General features: G+C 43.1%; 1 protein-coding gene across 1 annotated transcript in view; it reads left to right on the forward strand.

Moving 5' to 3' along the window:
* The window catches only part of LOC149351601 (uncharacterized), a 30,790-nt gene that overhangs the window by 324 nt on the left and 10,054 nt on the right, over window positions 1-20,412 (forward strand). The window contains exons 2-5 of the mRNA XM_089580915.1: window positions 2,644-4,308; window positions 7,887-8,061; window positions 10,935-11,097; window positions 18,219-18,342. Coding sequence (XP_089437041.1) covers window positions 2,644-4,308; window positions 7,887-8,061; window positions 10,935-11,097; window positions 18,219-18,342 — 2,127 coding nt within the window. The remainder of the gene's footprint in view (window positions 1-2,643; window positions 4,309-7,886; window positions 8,062-10,934; window positions 11,098-18,218; window positions 18,343-20,412) is intronic.

Consider the following 20,412-nt stretch of genomic DNA (forward strand, 5'->3'; position numbering starts at 1 on the left):
TCTGCATAGTTCAGGCCATCTGATAGGTAGCATACTCTTTCAGAGATAGAGCTGTGTGTGTACCTATTTAACCGTTGGTATGTTGATTTGCTTCGGGTTATTTTCACTATTTTCGTTTTGTCAGGACAAGATGTCACCGGCGTCGTTAATTTATACCGCTCAAGCAAACGTACACTGTTCTCGCGCACCTCTGAGATGAGTGGAAGTTGGGCGGTTGCCTCGCGCGGCTGATACTGCTTGCCCTCAAGATGCTAACTTTCGATTGTTTTGGCGAGTGGCAGCAATCTTATCCGACGATGTCATCAACAACTATGGTCTGCTTTTTCCATCATTCCATCAAAGGTTCAACATTGCAAGTCACGCAGGGGATTGTAAAACAGCGGCTGTACATCTTGGCGCCTTTCTTCTTTTTCCGATGTTTTCTTTTGTTCAAAAGATGATGGAACAAGTTCGCTTGCTCGGAGGCGCAAGAAACCTGTTTGAAGCGCCCGCCCAGACAGCGAGGGGTCGCCGGCAGCGCAGCAGTTCTCGCCGCCCACTCGCGACTGCAGTGCGCTCGGTGCGCTGCACTGCGGGGCTTCGCATGAAATTCCTCTTCTGCACTGTGCGCTTGTATTGCAAGCCGTGATAGATTAATGGGTGGGTGCAGCAGTGCTGATTAGTCTGCCTTCCAAGCGCTTGCCTGCACAGTCTTCTAGATGGGGCTCCGCGTCTTCTTCCGTTTTCTTTTTTGTTAGTGCTTCGAGGCCAGCCTTGTGGAGGTTTGTTGCCTTGGCGTCCGGCGCGTAGCGCGATTGCGTTTATCTTGTCGGTTGGTAGTCGTAAACACATCGTGTCGTTCGTAACCGACTGTGCGCGCAGTGGGCAGAGCGTCACGCCAGCGGAGGGAGATGCCCCCGCTTCCACTACAAAACGTGAATGCCATAGCAGTATTGTCAGTTAGTTTGTCTTCGAAATGGACTGAAGAAAAGTCTCTCAGTGCTTGCATTTTGGCGATTTATCATGTTCTTTCAGTCTGAATTCTTTTCTTCAGATTGCAGCCACTTAAGCGCTCAAGTGGTCTATTTTAAGCACACAAGAATGCTCGCCTGGTTCTTCTGTTAACATTGTGCACTCTTCTCTCGGCAAATATTTTCTTTCTAGTTCCCAATAAGCTTGTGCCTAGGGATGGCATGTATTAGTTCAGTATCATTAGTTTGTTATGTGCGTGCTCAATTTGTCCTTCTCTCTTGCACTTTCCTTATAGTTGTGGGTGGTGATTTGTTAACACAGTTTGCATCTGCATGCAGCATTCTCATGGAATGCTTGTTATTGGTTCAGTTTGCCAATACATAGGGCATAAAGTTTCATTAACTTGGCATAAGGCATCATTGGGGATGTGCCTTTCTTCTTACATTTTGTTAAGGGAAAGGGTGCTTTCTGAGTGCTCTAAATGCAAAAAATCATAGAAGAATGCTGAAAACTGTTGGCACTCTTTTGTTTCTACAGATTTGGTATGCAACTTGAAGGAAACTATACAATAGTTTTTGTAGCAGTTTGACTCGATACGATGAAATCCAGGAGCCAGACCACCCCCCACCATATAGCTATTTTTTGTTGCATGTTTGTGTGCACCCTCGTTGAAGTGATACATTTATACACCGTGGATATAATTCTAGTTACACCTTGCCTAATGTGCATTATGTTGCTTTCTATGTATGGAACATTTTTTTTTTTTTTAGGGGGTTGGTGAGGGTAGAAGCAGGCAGTGTTTGCAGGCTTATATTGTACTTTTGCAGTCGGTACTTATTGATGGTTTAGTACTCTTGTATCTCATTTGGTTGTGGCCACTTTGTACTGTTAACATAAAATTTAATCTTTGCCTGACCATTTGGTTTTGTACTACTTTAGCAACCTCGTCAAGCACAGAATAGGAAAGTTGTTCGCACTAATTTCATGTACTCATTCTCTGTGAGCATCTTTGATATATTTGTTGTTGCCTTTGTGTATCCTGGTTATATCCAAGCAGTGAGGCTAAGCTGCATTTTCCTGCACATGGGCAGTTGGATGACTAGAAGGATAGTTCGCCGCTGTGGTGGCTCAGTGGTTCTGTTTCTCGGCTGCTCGCCCGAAAGACGCGGGTTCGATCCCGGCCGCAGTGGTCGAATTTCGATGGAAACGCAATGCTAGAATCCCATGTACTCCACGATGTCAGTGCACGTTAAAGAACCTCAGATGGTCGAAATTTCCAGAACCCTTCACTATGGCATCCCTCATAGCATGAGTCGCTTTGGGATGTTAAACCCCCTATAAGCCAGATAAGCCATAAGCCGGAAGGATAGTTCATAAAATTTGTGTGAAAAAGCCAAAATTAATTAACCAAATATTTGGTGACTATTTTGGGCCCAGGGAGGAGTTCAGTTTGACACAAATGATGCTATGATGTTATATCTGAAGTTTGCTGTGATAAATAATCATTTAAATATTCAAAAAAAAATATTTCTGACATCTCAGTTTTTGAAGCAGCAGGTGCTGTGTGGTTTTGATGCTGGAGAGTAGTTGCTAAAGGATATTTGTTTAGCTGTGCTGGTTAATGCTCTTTACATATAATATGTGATGTAAAGGTATTATAAAGGATGCTGTAATTATTGTTGCCCGTTCTAGGTTCGACCGGTGCCTTCCTCTTTTCAAGGAAGTCAACCAAGCAGACCTCCCAGCTTCTTTCGTGATTGAAGATGACCTTCACTCCCTCACTGATGTGACAGCCTCTCGTCCACACTGTGACGACTTGAGTAAAGCTCAGGGGCTGCCAGAGGCAGTGTCAGCTGGGGCAACTATAAGGAATAATGAAGACAAAGCAACGCCCAGTACCATCTCATTCACTTATACCAGCACAGATCCAAAGTCCACTGATGGCCTGGAGCTTGAGAGCTTCTCATTTGAAGGAAGCATAAGCAATGGAGCTGTGGCAAATGACATGGCTAAAAGCCCAGCCCAAGCATCACATACTGCAGAGCCAACTTACCCTTATCCTACATTTCCCAATGTTCCTGACCTGCAAGCTGATATATCTCGAGCTATAATTGCTAGTAAGTCAAATGCATACAGACAAATTGGCAGTCTCCAAAATGGAAGCATGGGTGAGCGCAAGGATGGTAAGAAGTGCTGCAATCGGCACACTCAGCTCGCATCTGATGATTTTGATGAATACTACATCAAAATGCTCGATGCTCAGAGGAAGCAGCCTGTTCTTTCACAGGAACCACCCCTGTGTACTTCCTGCTCACAGTCAATGATGCAGTATGTTTCTGCCATTCAGACACTTATCCAGCAGCTCACTGTAGACATAATTGTGAAGGGGAAAGACCCCCCAAATTGCAGCTGGTGTGCAAGAGAGAAGCTAGCAGCTTTCCAAAGCTCCTGGCCTTCAAGCTTTCTTAAAAGCACTTCCACCACTGTGTCTGAAGGGTTGAACCAAAACAGTACTCGGCAGCCTTGCTCAAGCTTGCAGAAAGAACAGGGTCATGTTACTTTATCTAGACCACAGGCACAGCAGTGGCTGGGGTCCTCTTTTCAAGCACCAGTGCCACACAGTGCTCAGTCCCCAAACAGAGGACGTAATCAGTTACTGTATTCGGCCCTAGATGTGCAAAACTTGCCTGGTAATGGAGTCCACCAAGGTGAGAGTCCTGCACCCTTTCAGTCCTTGCATCTGAAATCAAGCGTGCCTGCTGGCCAGGCACCTGAAATTGCTGAACATGTGCCTGCATTCACCACAAGGCCACTGAACACTGCCTTCATTTCAAGTGCTGGTGAGCAAAACATGCCAAAACAAGATGAGCTAAGCCCCTGCTCACCCAAACTCCCAGAGGGGCAAGGTGCTGCTTCCCCTAAAAGGAGCTTGTCACCTGTGGCTTGTGAACCCAGTGAGGTAGTTGCCCAAAGTCTGAAGGGTGATGAAGGTATAATCAACCCCCATTACACTGAAAGTGGAGACCTTCAAGGCTCGGTGAAGCGACCTTCAGAGCTTCAGCTTTATAACCTTGGCTCAAGCCTTCAAGACAAACCAGCAGACAGTGCAGTGTCTCAAGGGCAGCATGGTGGAGCCAGGCGAAAGCAGTCCCTCAGTTCAGACTGGATGACCGATCTGGTTCAGCCGCTGATCCCAGAACCAGCAGTACCGAGTGTGCGAGACCAAGCGTATGTTACCATGGCGAACAATGACCTGAGTGCTATGGTGTGCCTTGTACTGGGAAACTCACTTTGGCTCTCCAAAACGTCCCGTTCTCTTGTGGTCTTGGTGACTGATGGTGTGTCCCATGCCTTCAGGTTGGTTGTTGCCCTTTCTTAATTTGTGTGATCGTTATCTTAGCTCTTCTCCCTTTCTGTTTTTTTTTTACCAATTCAAGCATCAGAAAAAGCTCACTTTAGACATTGCTTCATTGGTTTACTGATTTATTCTGTTTTAAGCATCTTGGAAACTTGGTCATCAGTCCTTAATTGCTGTTGTTAGGTCTTATGTATACTCTGCGTGGTACACATATTTTGGGTTGTTTATGAATACTGTTGAAATTGGTGTTTAATATGCTTCAGTGACATGCAGGTGCATTTTTTTTAGTGAGCCATAATGTGTCGACTTATGGCATGTGTGGTCAGTCATCGGTTAAAATTTTTAGCCCATAGTTCTGAGTGCATGAAAGCACGGTATATTATTTAGCAACCACTGCACCAATTTGATTTAACCGCACTTTGTTCAGAAAGGTATTTATGATAGCATACCCTTAATTTACGCCCTTTTAAGCAAAAAATAGTTACGAAAATTGCAAAATGCAAAGCTTCAACTCCAACTTCAGAGCATTGCACATCTAGAGCACAGAGAATAAAGAATAAAATTTCAGAACGTATGCGTTGCAGTGGTTTAGTATGTGGGGGTTTAAGGGGAGTGCGCAGTGAGGAGGTGTGGTTTTTAAATTTTTTAGTGTAGAACATTGAAATTCGGCATGCTGTTAGGGAAGTTCACTGAATGCTTAAATACGAAATTTCACTGAAGTATCTTAAATAGTTTTGACATTATAAATTTTTATATGCTTCATTGCTCTATGCCAAACTTGCAGAAAGCCTGGCATGACACAAGACATGGTAGGAGCCTGAAGTCACTCTTAAAGGGGCTCTGAAACACCTTCCGAGGAGAACGCATCAGATCGCTCAATCACTGCATTGTGTTGTCATGACCATCTGGGTCAAATAATTTCTACATGCAGCAGAGAACCCGCAATCACGCGCGAAAACTGGCGAACCCTTTCTGGCGACTCTTTCATGCTCGCACCCTCCTCCGTCGCTCGCACCTGCGTGTACAAGTTGAGAGATGGCTATTGGCTAGATTCCTTCAGACAGCCAATCGGAGGAGGGGCTAGTGGAGGAGCACCGACCTTCCAGCACGCAAAAAGTGACGAGAGGAGAGGGAAAGGCTCGAAAACGCTGAAATTCAAAATTTGACTACAGATAACTCGAGTTCTATAAAGCGCATCAAAAAAATTATCGCTGGACAATATTTGTCAAGCGGGGTGGTTTAACATCACAGGTATAGCGCAACTTTATTAGAGCCCCTTTCAGAACACCTTTAAGGAAATAAATGATGCAGTGTCATTCTCCAGATATCTTCATCAGCCTGATTTGTTTGTAGTCTACACAGAATGTGTTATCCACGCTTGCATAATACACTCGTTATCATGTCAAATTAGAGTTTAAAAATGAGAATGCAATTCAGCGATAGAGTAACGCCACTGCGTAAAGAATTTATCAAGGAACACAGTGCAACAAACTGCATGAAAATCCATGAAGCCATTGTCATGCTATGTTTCTCCAAGCAGGGCTGGCAGGTCAAAAAATACTTTTGAGAAAACTGGCATTTTCGTGGAGGTTTCAGCCAGTTTTGTGCTACCTACAGTCACAAAAACATTTTTTGAAGTTACTTTTGGGCTGTTTTCGGGGAAGATGTTTCAGGATATAATTTAAAGGACCTTATAGATACGAAATATGGTGTTTTCTAAAATTTGACTTTTTTTTTTTAACTTTTGTCATTTGAAAGCCCCTTAACATGTCAAAGCTGCATATGGGCTTGGAGGGCTTTTGATTAATGTCGGCCACCAGGGATCCAGTATTTGGTTCTGTGATGTTGGGCCGGGCAGTTGAACACCATAGCCGCTGAGCCACTGTGGTGGGTACATTGCAGTTAAGGTACGACAACACTCTTGAAATGCCAGTTTTCTTCAAAAATATTGTTTTTCATTTTTATTGTTCACAGGCGTTCATCTACCTCTTGCACAAAAAAATGATTCTAGCTATTCCCATTAAAAAGCTACTGGCTCAATTGTTACTTGCAATGTGATAAATGAAACGGAAAGAAAACACAAAGAAAAAAAGGAGAGCTGCTACATGTGCAAAAAAAAAGACTGTAAATGATCGGGGAGAGCCTTCTTATAGGTATGGAGCATTTTAGTGCTCTAGGACTTTGCTTTCTTGTGTATACAGGAACTTGTATGTATAGAACTTGTTACTTTCATTACTATTTCTCTCAAAATGCAGTTTTGTTCAAAAGGGTGTTCAAAAGGGGGCAGTTTTGTTCTTTACTGCATTACACCAACTTGGATAGCGTCGCACTCGGTGAAAATTTTTTCTTTAAACTTGGCACACTTGTGTATTGCCTACCAAGGCATGCTGTGAACTGTGAACTAGGATTATTGAGATCCACTAATAATTTTCTACATTGTGGCCTGTTATATGAATATCCGTGCTTTCGGAAAACCATTTTTAGTTTGTTTTTGGTTTTTTTTGCGGTAATTTCGAACTAACTTATTACAGACTCTTAGTTCTAGTTCATTGCACAGCTAATAAGTACACTTCCATAAATTCAAAAGCTTGATGGTGTGCATTAGATTGTGAGTGATCACAGTTGGCGTGAGAGGCAAGTTTGGCACTTTTCAAAGGAAGACATTATGATACCTACTTATGATATTAACATGGTGTGCCTAACTATTCAGACCAGTAAAAGAAATTTTATTACATCAAATACACGTTTCCTGCAAACGTGGAGTCATACCTTAAACAGGAGAGATGATTTTCGTTGCATGTTTTTTTTTTTTTTCTGCACTGTACAAGACGTTAATAAACACCAATCATCATATGGAATTCGCATGTACCTGGTAAACAGCCATATATTTTTGGTTTCTGTTTCAGTAGCCAAATGGTGGTTGGGATGTCAAAAATAGGTTTTGGACCAAATGAGGCACACAAAAACTGCAATAGAACAGCCCTTTGTTCACCCGTCATTCTTGCTTCTGGGGCAGGCTAGTGAAAGAGTTGGCGCAAAAATAAAACGATGAAGTAGCAGATATATTTATTTCTTTATGCGTTATGTGATGTCAAACCTGCTTGTGACGTTATGACAACCATATGACTGGTGAAACAGGAACAATATATGGGAGAAAATTAAATTGTTATTGACTGCGTGCATGCGAATTCCATATGGTGGTCATTGCTTACAGATGTCCTGTGCATCGTTTAAAAAAAAGAAAAAGAAAACACGCAACGAAAAATTTGGTCTCTCTAGCCACTGCAACTCGGCCACCGTGGCAGCTGCATTTCTACAGCTAAATCCAAAAAACGCCATGTACTGCGTGATGTCAGTGCATGTCAAAAACCCCTGGTGCCCTTTCGGATCATTCAAAGAGCATGCTACTAAAAATTTGTTTCCATGCCCTTTTAGCAGAGAGCATTCACACGCTAGCAAAGAAGCTGGTATACTTTTTTCACCCGAATTATGAGACGATTATGGGAAAGATGGCATCGCACACACATGTAGGGCAGATGTTATGCTGTAGTTGGGTACATTGAGAACTGATTTGCAGGCATCTGCTGTCGTGCATCTTCAATGTGGTGCTCTCAGTTCGATCTCTTGGAACCCAAGGCACCACGAAGCTTGCCCTTCTGGAACAACCAGACATTGGTGTCTCCTTCACCAAACTCCATGCGTGGCGGCTGACCCAATTCTCAAAGTGTGTTTTCATGGATGCTGGCATGTTGGTGAGTTACCTCTAATTTATTGTCGGGTATTTCATTTGTACACAGTTTGTTTACCAAACAGTGTACGAATGAAATACCTGACAATAGGTTGCTGTTATTGAGGAAGCATTGAGATATTGGCGCAATCTCAGTATTTCAAATGGCTCCAGCCCTTTTTTTATAACCTTTCTACTTCTGTTGCATGCATTGGCGACAGTGATTCCTGATGTGTAATGTTTATCTGGGTTCTGTATATGGCACTTGGTGCATTGTAGCAACACGAGACTGAGTTGGAATTTCGTTCAGGGGTGGCTTAATGGGCAAATCTTGGGATAAGTGGTAGGAGGGGTGTGTATCTCAGGTGCATAGTGCTGTTTAGTGCTTACCCACAGAGAAAAGGGAGGTCAGCAACAGGCTACTGTCACTGAGGAAAGGGTGGTTGCCCCTCTTGAATTCAGCCTGCACGTCAGAAATGCCTTTTTAGTGGCTTCAAGGAAAGTGTCTTTGACAGTTCAGTTTTTTATCATGTCATAGCTCGCTGTTGCTTCTGAGAGGTTTCCTTTGCTTCTGGCTATGTCACCCTATGCCTCTGAACGACAGTGTAGGCACAGTGGCCCATGCTATTAGCCGATAAAGTCCTCTAGTTCCTTTAAGTGCAGGTGATGACTTTTCACTAGGTGGCCAATATTTGTGCGTTATTTGAACCTGTTACGTGGGTAAGAACTAGTGCCTTGATGACAAGGCAGTAATTCTCACCTGGTGTTCTCTCATTTTTTGGTTTGTTCACTCAATCATTCACTCATTCATCACCGCCTCTTGCGTCATCACTGTGCTCCCTGTCTAGTAACCGCATTAAGAAAAAAAGCGCTCACCATGCATGTGTGGTGTGGTTGCCCTGAACGATGATCAGCTGGCCAAACGCCATGAAAGAAGTGCTGCGTGATAGCATCCTGTTTCTATGGCAACGAGATATTTCATGTATGTTTTTGTCTCTGCCGGCGAAGTTTCACCACTCGGCTGATAGAAGACGATGTGATCACGGGCCCAGTTTGTTGGTGCATAAATGGTACAGTGCAGAAATGCACAGTGTATTTAAGGCCATTGAAGTGATCTAAATCTAAATTAGTAAATTGGAGCAGCTGTTCCTCATTTTGGCTGCTACGTTTGTATACAACTAGACTGATTTCACTGGAGCGTGCTGTTTGCCTCCATGTATGCTGCTTTTCAAAAGCATTAAAGGGACCAACAACTTCTCAGTTGTTGGTCCTTTTAAAGCTGGATATTTGGACTTTGCAATTGTCGCTTTGACTCTCAAGTTTTAGTCTTGTTAGTAGCCAGTGAGCGTATCTAAAAAAGTTTGATGTTTTAAGATTGAAGATTCACTTTGGTTGTGGTCTATATTGTATTCTTTGAAGATAGCTGTATGGTTAGATTGCTATTGAAGGTTCATTGCAAAGCCTGAAAGCTCACAAGATGTTTCACAATTAGGATGCAGGAAGCATGAGATTTTACTGGCGTTTTCTCTCAATACCTTGCATTATTTGTTTGTTTGTTTATTCAGAGGTCCCAATATTGGACATTACCAGTGGGGGGGGCATGAAAACAGCAATAGGCAAAAACAGAAATGTGTTTTTTGGTGGACCTCTTGAAATATTGTGAGTTGACATTTGAGTTTCCAGCTTAAGTAGGTAGACCATTTCAGTCTTGGGATTTGCAGAAGATGAACGATTTCTGAAAAATAGTAGTATGGATGCAGTAGAAGCATGAAAGTACTAGTAGTCATAGTAGTACTGTATGCTGGTCTGGTATTGCTTCAATAATATTGACGCTTTGTTGCCACGTAAATGGTGAATATTATAGTAACCAACCTGCTAAATGCTTGTGAGCATGGCTGGGCACTGGAGTTTTGTTGCATTAGTGAAGAGCCGTGCCCGAAATAAAATAATCAAGTCACAGCATTACGCGTTCAAACAAAATTAGGGGCACACTGAAGCTCCGCCTTTAAGGATGTGACATGGTAGCGTTAATGGCTCCCTTCAGCGGTTTCTCTTCACACACAGTCACTGTTCGTTGTTCATATTCACATATTTATCATAATTATCACAACACAGTTTTCACATGCTTATCTTTGAGCTCTTCCACACTGCAGTTTACGCACATAATGTTACTCTAATTAGTACATCTCTAGTTCAATTCACTAATTACCACATTATTAAGCTTCAGATTATGTAAGCGAACACCACACGCACATCACCCCCCTACATTCACATTGCAAGTCCTCTTTTCAATTATTTTTACTCCAGATATCCACGTATGACGTCATGCGAGGTGTGGGTTTCTCGACACAACATTGCCGGGACGACGCTAGGTTTTTTGCTGAGCGGGAGCCTTAACACTGTCCCATTAAAAACATAAAGCATAAACCAGAACAGTGCATGAAGTGAAATTGCAAAAGCCAGAAAATAAGGTAGCACACTTAGGGAATAGAGTACTTGCACAGTGTTATACCTTGAAAACATTGTACACCGTAATAACATGTTCAGAGTTGGTCAAAAGTTCCAAGGCCACAGAGTCTGTTTTCAAGCTATGTAGTGGGGCGTTTCTGGCAACCTCAAACCTCACAATCTCTGGAGGGTGGAGTCTTATTCTCACCCCTGAGTACCTTGGTAGCTTCATAGGCACCAAAAATGCCTGACTGTCCTGCTCAAAAGCATACCTTATGTCTTGGGAACTTTTGATCAACCCTATACTTGACACTTAACGCACTTATAAGTACAGACATATTTATGCATTTTATGCTGCGGTTCAGTGACAAATAGCATGAAATATTTCACCATGTTCTTGCTGCAGAGCACTTGCAAATTAATGCTTTTCAATGCTTTCTTTTCCTCTAGGTTGTTCAAAATTGCGATGAGCTGTTTGAGCGTGATGAGCTCTCAGCAGTGCCTGACATTGGCTGGCCAGATTGCTTTAATAGTGGACTGTTTGTGTATGTGCCATCTATGGAAACCTTCTGGGACCTCATCAGCTTTGCGGAACGGCAGGGCAGTTTTGATGGTGAGAATATGTGCAATCATTTTTATTTTTTTGTGGTTTATTGCATGTTAGATGCCTCCTTTTTTGGAGAGTTACTGCTATAGATTGTTGTGCTTCAATCATCATCAGCTTCTAGATGTTGCTGCTTATTTTTATATTTTATGCCACATTTAAGTGTATAGTGATGGCATGTAAGCTTAGTGAGCAAGAAGTGCTCAAGTACATTGCTATTGATATTGATCTGAAAGTATAATCTTGCTCTAAAGGGCAGCTTCCCTGCAATGCATAGGTTATCGCTGTGGCTATGACATCACATATTTGCATCAAAATGAGCATAAAAACAAAATACCAAGTGACTAGATGCCTTGTCCCAGTAAAAGCTTGCCATTGTAAAACTTGAAGCCAGTTACTTTTTGCTTGGGAGTCTTTCTGGACACCAGCATTGTCAAGACCTTTGTGGACCAGTTCATCTCAGTCTGTAAATGCGACGTGGCCCCAGTCACTATGGCATTCTGAGACTGAGCACAAGGTTGCAGGCTCGGTTCCAAGCTTAGGTGGTTGCATTTCGATGGAGGTGCAGTGCAAATATGTTTGTGTACCAAGATTTTGGTTCAAGTTGAGAAACTCCTGGTAGTTGAAAAAAATCTGGTAGCCTCCACAATATTGTGCCTTATAGCTGCTCCCTTGGCTTTGGCACAAAATAGTTGAATTCATTATTGTTACATTTTGATCTTTCATTTATGATACTGACCAAAATTATGAGTGCAAAACACGCCCTCATCTCACTGTGTTCCGTAGGTTTTCTCGAGTGTGTGAGTAAACATATCAATCAGAAACTGATTTGCCTTGCTCACAGTAAAATGAATAAGAATCAAGTTGCAGGAAAATTCTAACGAGCTGAGAATGCCTTTCTCATCGATGACCAATGCTGAATGCCAGGTGCAGTGAATAAACAGGTTGAGAGTTCTCAGTGTCCAGGTGCATCCATGGACAAGAATTTTCTAGTGTTGTCAACTTGTCCCTCAGTATGGTCCGAGTCTGTATGGTATGTAAAATGTGGCTGCGCTGAGCTTTGAATGCAAGCTTGATGTCTTCATTGTGAGCGTCTTGTGAGCTGTTGTCAGAAAAAGCTCAGTTCTAAGTTGTGTCATTTCCACTGGTATGAATCTATAGCAGCGTGGTGAAATGCATGCCACAACTTGAAACACTTATTTCTCATATCTGCTTTGGGGTGTCTAAGAGAAGAAACTGAAACCAGTTAGCGGGCCTGGTTTACCTCTGGCGACGTGAGCAAGAAAGTACTGGGCCTGATGAGTAGGACTTGTTGGTTGGTACAACCTCATGTGACAATTACAGATTAGTTCTGGCAGTCAAAAGGACTGTAAACATCAATATAAACTAGGCCTAGATTGATAGGTTACCTTTCAGGGATGTCAAATATGCATATTTTATGAGTAATGGGGTTTTGTTAAGAGATAAAATAGTGTAAATATCAAGTACCCATGGCAACTTACCATGCAGACTAAGGTGTTCATAAGACAAGCAGGGTGGGTGACCATGGCCTTGAAAACCGTTTCTTGTGGTGCATTCCAATTGGTGATTTGGAGCGTTGCCATAAATACGCAAAGGAGCACAATATCCGTCATGGTCCAATCAAGATCTGAATCCAAATCACCCATTGAAACATGCTCTTCGGTTTTGTGGAGCAAGAAACTTGTTCCAGATAGCTGATTGGAGTGCACCATTAGGATTGACTCCCCATACTGCGATACAGTAAAATGATTTGTGCCTTGCAGCAGACGCTTTTTGAAAGTGGTGACATGGAAATGATTGCAAGTACTAGCGTTATTTTGCTGCGCTAAAGCAGTAAAATGTTCTAAAGGAGTTGAGTTTTCTAAAGGGCTACCTGCCATGGTGTCGTACTGGCTGTGGTGTTCTGCTAGAGAGCACGAGGTCACATGCTGGCTGGGCAGCTGTATGTCACTGCAAGCAGACTGCAAAAGAATGCTCATGTACTTGCATTTGAGGGCAGATTAAAAAGCCCAGGTAGTCCTGAAACCTTTCACTGCAGCACGCCTTACAGCCCACAGTGCACCCTTCGCTTGCATGAATTCATTGTTAACCTTTTCAGGGGCAACATACTGTGTCGTTTGGCGTAACTTTTCTTTTTTTATGGTTGCTTGTGCTTCGGATGCCTTGCTGCTTTGTATCATTCATTGCTGCTGTCACTTTCTTCTTCTTTTACTGCGACAGCTGCTCAAGGCCTGTTCCTTCAGTTTAGCAGTGTGAAAGTAGTAGTAGAAGAAGAAATCAATGTAGCGGGAGGGTAGTAACCTTGGGGAGGGAGGAGGAGGTCAGTAACTGTAGAAAGAAGAGGGTATGATGAGAGTGGAATGCGCAGCCAGAGATGGTTACCATGGGAACCATCTGTAAGGTGGTTACCATGGAAGGAGAGCATGATGAGAGCAAAAAAATGTGTATTTGAAAGATGGTTACCATGGTAACCATCTTTCAAATACGCATTCCTCTGCTCACACCATACCCTCCTCTTTCTGCTGTAACCCATCTCCTCCTCCTTCCCCGTGGTTAAACCATCTGGAGATGGGTTACCGTGGAAGGAAGAGGGCATGGAGACAGCTGAGGAATGCACAACCAGAGGGTGGTTGCCACGGTTACTGTGGAAGGCGGAGGAAGAGTGCGGCAAGAGTGGAGGAATGTGGCATGCTCTGTCAGCGGCAGCTGCTGCGAAATGCGCCGCGCGAGGAGAGTGTCAGTGTGGTGGTGGTGCTGCGTGCTTGGGAGCAGACTTGGGTAGGGAGGAGGAGTGCTAGTCGATGAATGAGTATGTGGAAAACTAGAAAAAGTGCTCTCTAACTACAGTAGAACCCCGCTATAGCAAACTCAGATACAGTAAAATCTCATTAATTCGGCCTTCAAGGGAGCAGAGAAAATGTTTGAATTATCAAATGGCCCAAAAAAAAAATGCGGAAAACCATTTGCATCATAGTAATTTTATGTAATAAACGCCTGCCTGGACGATGGTTGTCTATATTTGAGGTGAAAATCAATCGACAGTGACGATTTTTCGTGGTTTTGTCAAGTTATTTGCTTTGTGCACACAGTCGGGCACACAGTGTTCAATTGAAAAATTGCTCAAGAATAGTAAAGGCCTCCACGGCCCTTCTGCAGTGCGACACAGTAGCCGTGGTGCCTATTCACAAACGGCCCCTTCGAGTTTTGAAGATGCTTCACCGCACTGGCTGTGAACAGCACGTTTCAGTGTGCTGGAAGGACAGAAGAAGCACGTGGATGCAAGCGAGGAAACTATGCGTAGGCATTGGAATGGAGTGACATTGTCCAAAATGAAAATAAGACCAGTGATGCTTCAAGCAGCATCCGAAACAGCATGGCTGAGCTAAACTTCGGCTAAAACGGACGCTTGGGCGACTTGGTAATCCATGGTTGTAGGCAGCACAAAAAAGACGGACATGGGAAGAACACAAAGGCGAATGCTGACTTTCAGCTGAAGCTTTATTGCTTGGCTCGCGAAAATATATACATTGGGCACAACCTACAAAAGAAAGCACGATGACAATCACATGAGCAGATACATGCTAACAACTGTTGAAGGTTGCAACAGCGCCATCATTATCTTCCGTCCAAAAACCTTATTTCTCTTGCTATTAATGCCAACGAGGCACTACTTACACATGCGTCCTCAATCCTTGTGATTTCTGCGGCTTCTAGAATTTCGCGGGTAAGCTGATTGCGATGTTTACTTAGCACTCTCATTTGGGTAAAGTGCAGCGTGCAATCTTTACAATCCCTGCAGTGAATGCCCAGGTGCCCTTTCACCATTTCAAATACATTGTTGTGATGCTCCTTGAGGCACTCATTGACGCATCTTCCCATTTGCCCAACATAGTTTAACACACAATAGCAGGATTGAGTAAACAACGCCATCCTGACATGGTACCAATTGGTTTTGGTGTCTTATGGAGCATCGTTGTGCAACAAACGGAGCATTATTGAAAAATATAGGGAATCGAGTTAACGTTAGACTTGTCTTTTCGGCCCCTGATAATCTAGGGAAGGTTTGCAAGAAGGTTAATAATGCTTCGTTCATTGCACAATGATGCTCCATAAGACACCAAAACCAATTTGTACCTTGTCAGGGTAGCGTTGTTTACTCAATCCTGCTATCGTGTGATGTACAGTATGTTGGGCAAATGGGATGATGCCTCAATGAGTGGCTCAAGGAGCATCACAACAATGACAACAATGTATTCGAAACGGTGAAAGGGCACCTGGGCATTCACTGGAGGGATTGTAAAGGTTGCACGCCGCACTTCATCCAAACGAGAGCAATAAGTAAACATTACAGTTAGCTTACCCGCGAAATTCTAGAAGCCGCAGAAATTGCGAGGATTGAGGACGCATGTGTAAGCAGTGCTTCATTGGCATTAACAGTGAGGGTTTGGTGCCCGTTTCTGCGGTTCGCAGCGTCGCCGTCGCCTGTTGTAACCAGCAGTGGACACCTTAGTCGTGCTTTAAGCTGCGAAACCAATGGAGTGGTAGCTTGGAAAGCAAGGGAAAGGCGCATAACTGCCCTCTTGGAACAGTGGACACCTCACTCGGGCTTTAAGCTATGTGGCGATAGTGACAGGTGTGTGCTGCATGTGTTGGCATTGACGACGTAGTGCCATTTTAAGGAAAGGAAGCGCACATAACTGCCTCCCTGGGTCAGTGGACTCCCCAATCGTGGTTATAGGTACATGGGGTGATGAGAGAGAGATGTGGGCTGCAAGCATTGACAACGTTGTGCCAGAAACGCAGCATAGTTGGCGTTCTCATTTGCGTTAGTGTTGACAACGTTTTACACTCCGATCATTTTAAGGAAAGGAAGTGCACATAACTGGCTCCTGCCAGAGTGGCAGGGTGGGTGGGGACTTTAATGTACATATGAAGACGAACAGGAATTTCTTACCACTTATGCGGGAGAACATCCCGTTCCTCTTGCTCATAACGCCTCCTACAGCTGTGACAACATCGCGAAATACTTGTGTAGACCTCGTCTTTAAGAACCAGGCATTGGTGCAGCAAGTCAAGCCTATATCCATCTATTTCTTCGACCACAAAGCTTCCTTCATGACAATCGAGAACTGTTAGTGGAGTGTTTCTTGAAGAAGGAATATATGTGGAAAATAACAAGTCTGTAATTGTGCATACACGTCTTGCTCGAATTCTTTGCCTCACTCTATTGAAAAGCTGAAGCAGCTGATGAGCTGCGCTCAAATTTAGCATTAGGAAGTAACGTAATCGTCGGCAATTTTTTTGGTTTGGTTTGGTTTTTTGGGGGAAAGGAAATGGCGCAGTATCTGTCTCGCATATCTTGGTAGACACCTGAACCATGCCGTAAGGGACTTAGAGAAGAAAGGAAGGAAGAGGTGCCGTAGTGGAGGACTCCGGAATAATTTCGACACCCGGATCTTTAACGTCCACTGCCAGTTGCACAGCACACAGCCGCCTTTTGCGTTTCGCCTCCATCGAAACGCTGCCGCCACAGTTGGGTTCGAACCCGGGTACTCCGGCTCAGTAGACGAGCGCCCTAACCACTGAGCCACCATGGCGGGTCATTAACAGCGAGGGAAATAAGGTTTTTGTATGCAAGATGATGCCGCTGTTGCAACCTTCAGTAGTTGTTCACATATACCTGTTCATGTGATTGTCATCATGTTTTCTTTTGTTGGTTGTGCCTGATGTGTATATTTTTACAGGCCAAGCAATAAAGCTTCAGTTGAAAGTTAGTGCTCGTCTTTGTGTTCTTCTCACGTCCCAGTCTTTTTAGTGCTGTCTACAGTCATTAAACCTCGGCAATGGGGGACTTACGATCGCTGTCACGCCTGCCATAGCGAGCATGCCTGAGGTGCGCGGACACCACTGTTTCATGCAATTCAGGTTCAGGGAGGTCTATTCGGGTAATCGCTGGTTGCGCATGTCGTACCTCTACGCGCCACTACTGCTAGCCCACCTAGGCGTCAGCCAGGATCGTGCTCCTAGTTCGAATTTCCAGATTAATGAGATTTCACTGTATAGTGAAAACTCTGATATAGTAAAGTGAAACTGCGGTCCCATTTCACTTTCCATAGACTAATTTTTTTTTCGTTTATAGTGAAGACATCTTTAATAAATACCCGGTTATATTAAACAGCGTCTGGCCATGGCGACGTGCTTCCTGCGGAATGATAACTTTTCGTGGTGGCTACCAAAGACGATAAAACGGCGCCCTTTGAGATGACGAAACTTGTGAGATGCAAGGAGAAGCTAACTTTTTGAAGACCTCGGGGCCGTGAGGCAAAGTGCGCGACGCACACGCGGCGGGGGCGGAAGTAAAGTTGGCTATGAACATAGAAAGAAGGTGGCATGTATCGCTGAACTGACAATAAGAGTAGGGGAGGGAAGAAACGGTCCAACGTTCAGAGCACGAGGCAGCGGTGGCAAGAATCAGAGGCACGGCAACACTGCATGGGCAGTTTCTTAACTATTGACTCTTAAATGACCCTGAGGCCGTGGAAGACGATGCCGTGTTCACGCAAAGCTTTGGTTTTCATATGAAATCAATATTGCATTTTATTCGTGCAAATGCAGTACTTTTACAAGATGTAAAGGAAGTCAAAAACATGGTAACACAAAATGTGATAAATGGAAACAAATAATTATCACATAAAGGGATGATAAGAGCAGGATGGAAGTTATTTCTGAGTGTTTTTTATAAATCAGTACTGTGTGTTCAATAAGTAGCCAATCAATTACCAGATAACATCCTCGGAGCCATGTCATCACCAACAATTGATAAAGATTTTTGCTGGTTTGAGTGACTTTACTATAAAGGGGTTCCACCATATACGTTTATGCATGCCACTCTGATTCTTTACCTCATTGTGTCATGAAATGTCGGTACCTCAACAGCTGCAACTGAATCTTGCATTACACAGTAGTATCCTGTGAGATTTGTATGTGTGTGTGTGGGGGGGGGGATGTATGTGGGAATATAGATTGTAGTAAAGCATCTGAAATGAACACACTGCAGATATGAAAGTAATGGTACAGAATTACTTTACACTTACCTGCATCCTTTTCAGGAGGCGATCAGGGCTTGCTAAATACATACTTTCGCAACTGGTCTTCGGACATCAACCGTAGACTGCCATTTATCTACAACCTGATGGCAAATGTATGCTATACCTACAAGCCAGCATTTAAGCAGTGAGTTACTTTATTATTTCCCTTCTGCTGATTAAGCCCCTAATGGACTTGGACTTGGACGAGCCAGGCCCGTCGTAAGCGAACTGTCATTTCTGGCTCCCGACGAGTCCTGCTGGTCATGTGTTTCCTGGCACTCTGTGTCTGGTTTAAAGCGGGTAGGGCTCGTTCAAAGCATTTTTTTGTTTTGGTACCATTTAAAACAAAAAAACTTTTGAGATCACTGCGGCGACCCGCATTGGAGCAATGCGAAAGCAAAACGTCCGCATACTATATCGACGTCCGTGGCTATTCTTGACGTCCATGGCTATTTTGACGTCAATGTGTAAGTTTTGCATGTAATTAATTAACTAATTACAACCCATGAAGTAAATTTTCCCACAGCAAGATCTCATCACGCACTATCTGATGAGTTTTGATGATGCGACACAGCCGCCTAATGCTTTCGCATAAAAAAAGTCCATGAGGGGGTCAAGGCAGCCAACAGTAATTGAAATCAAGGAGAGCATAGAGGAGTGTTTTCTTTATTTGTGTTAACAATAGGAAATTAGTATAACTATTTTTTACCTGAAAAATAATTACACTACTAATTTTCTGTTGACAAACACAAATTAATAAAACATTCCCCTATTTTGTCCTTAGTTTCAGTGACTGATGGTTTCCTTAGAATGTATGTTTTAACAAGTCTCTCATTTCCTTTCCCTTGTCTGTCCTACTGCCAGTTGACATTTGTGGCATAGGCAGGTGCCTTGTATTAATTTGTTGACCTGATGATAAATGCAGCTTCAAGGATTCGTATTTTTGAACCATTTTGCTTTTGGAAACATAAATTAACTACATGGCTTGCAGTTAATCAGCTAGAATGAAACTGGGAAAACGATCTTTTGCTTCTTTTACTCAACAAGCCACAGTATTATGATGTAACACTGTTTGCTGTTTAATGGCAAAAAATTGAAAAATTTACCTTTGGGGGTTTGTTTTGTACAACTCTGACGTGTAAAAAATTTCCGCAAGGTCTGAGATAAAAGGATATTTATAGTTTCGTCAATGGGCTATACATACGTTTTCTGCATAGCTTATTATTAGAGAAATTTCACTTGTAAGCCTCTCACTTGTTTTTATAATTTTTAAAAGTCATTTTAAATGGATGCTACAGGGGAACACTGTCCGTAAGCTAGGTTACAGGTTCAATGTCCAAAGATTGGAAGTCATTTTTACAGAGAACATAGCTTGGATTGGCCAGAAAATGACATAAAAGTGGAACACTGTGGCGGCGCCCCTTGAAAATCCTCTTAGCTGGATTGGTGATGTGAATTCTTCACTGGCTACAATTGGCTCGTTGCTTTCACATGCAACACTATTTTGGTAGAAGTACTGTCGATAAAGGAATGTGAAATGAACCCTTTCGGGATGTGAGAATGTATGATAGCCTTTGTTGATTATGCAGAGGGCCCTACATTTCTGGGTAAAACCCACTTTTACCCGATAGAACGCAGTTTTCCAGTCCACAAATATTAAGCCACTGCGCAAAACTTGGGGGAAATGTTGTCCTATTTCAGCTAAATGGGGATTTGCATTTAATAGATGATTCTTAACCTCTTTTATTGCTTGCAATTCATGGCACATCTTCATTTGAAGACCAGTTTGACAAGTGCATTTTAGAAGTGAAAGGCCAAAACATGGGTATTGACGAACTGTCCTGTTGGCCTCAATGTACAAAGTGTTAACCATGCTAACAGCATCCTGTTCCAAGGCTCTTGCACGTTGAAAATGGCCACTGTGATGTTAAATGAATATCTTCACACTGTGCAAGCAAAGGCAGGCAGGCCTAGCAGGGATGCGGAAGTACCGTGCAGGAGATGATAATGTGCACAACAAAATAATAGCAATAAATGAGAATAAAAAAAGGGAACAGAAATCTCATTAGGCAGTCTTTTTAGTGCAACCTGCCATTTCCATACCGTTTATGGAAATAAGTGACATTGCAGCATTTTATGTCTCGCACAAAAATAAGCGCTTGTAGTAAATTAACTTTCATTGCTAACAAAGACCAGAACAACCCCGAATTATCGA

Source organism: Amblyomma mixtum, chromosome 3 (genome assembly GCF_055824585.1).
Source record: "Amblyomma mixtum isolate Tamu chromosome 3, ASM5582458v1, whole genome shotgun sequence".
NCBI lineage: Eukaryota > Metazoa > Arthropoda > Arachnida > Ixodida > Ixodidae > Amblyomma > Amblyomma mixtum.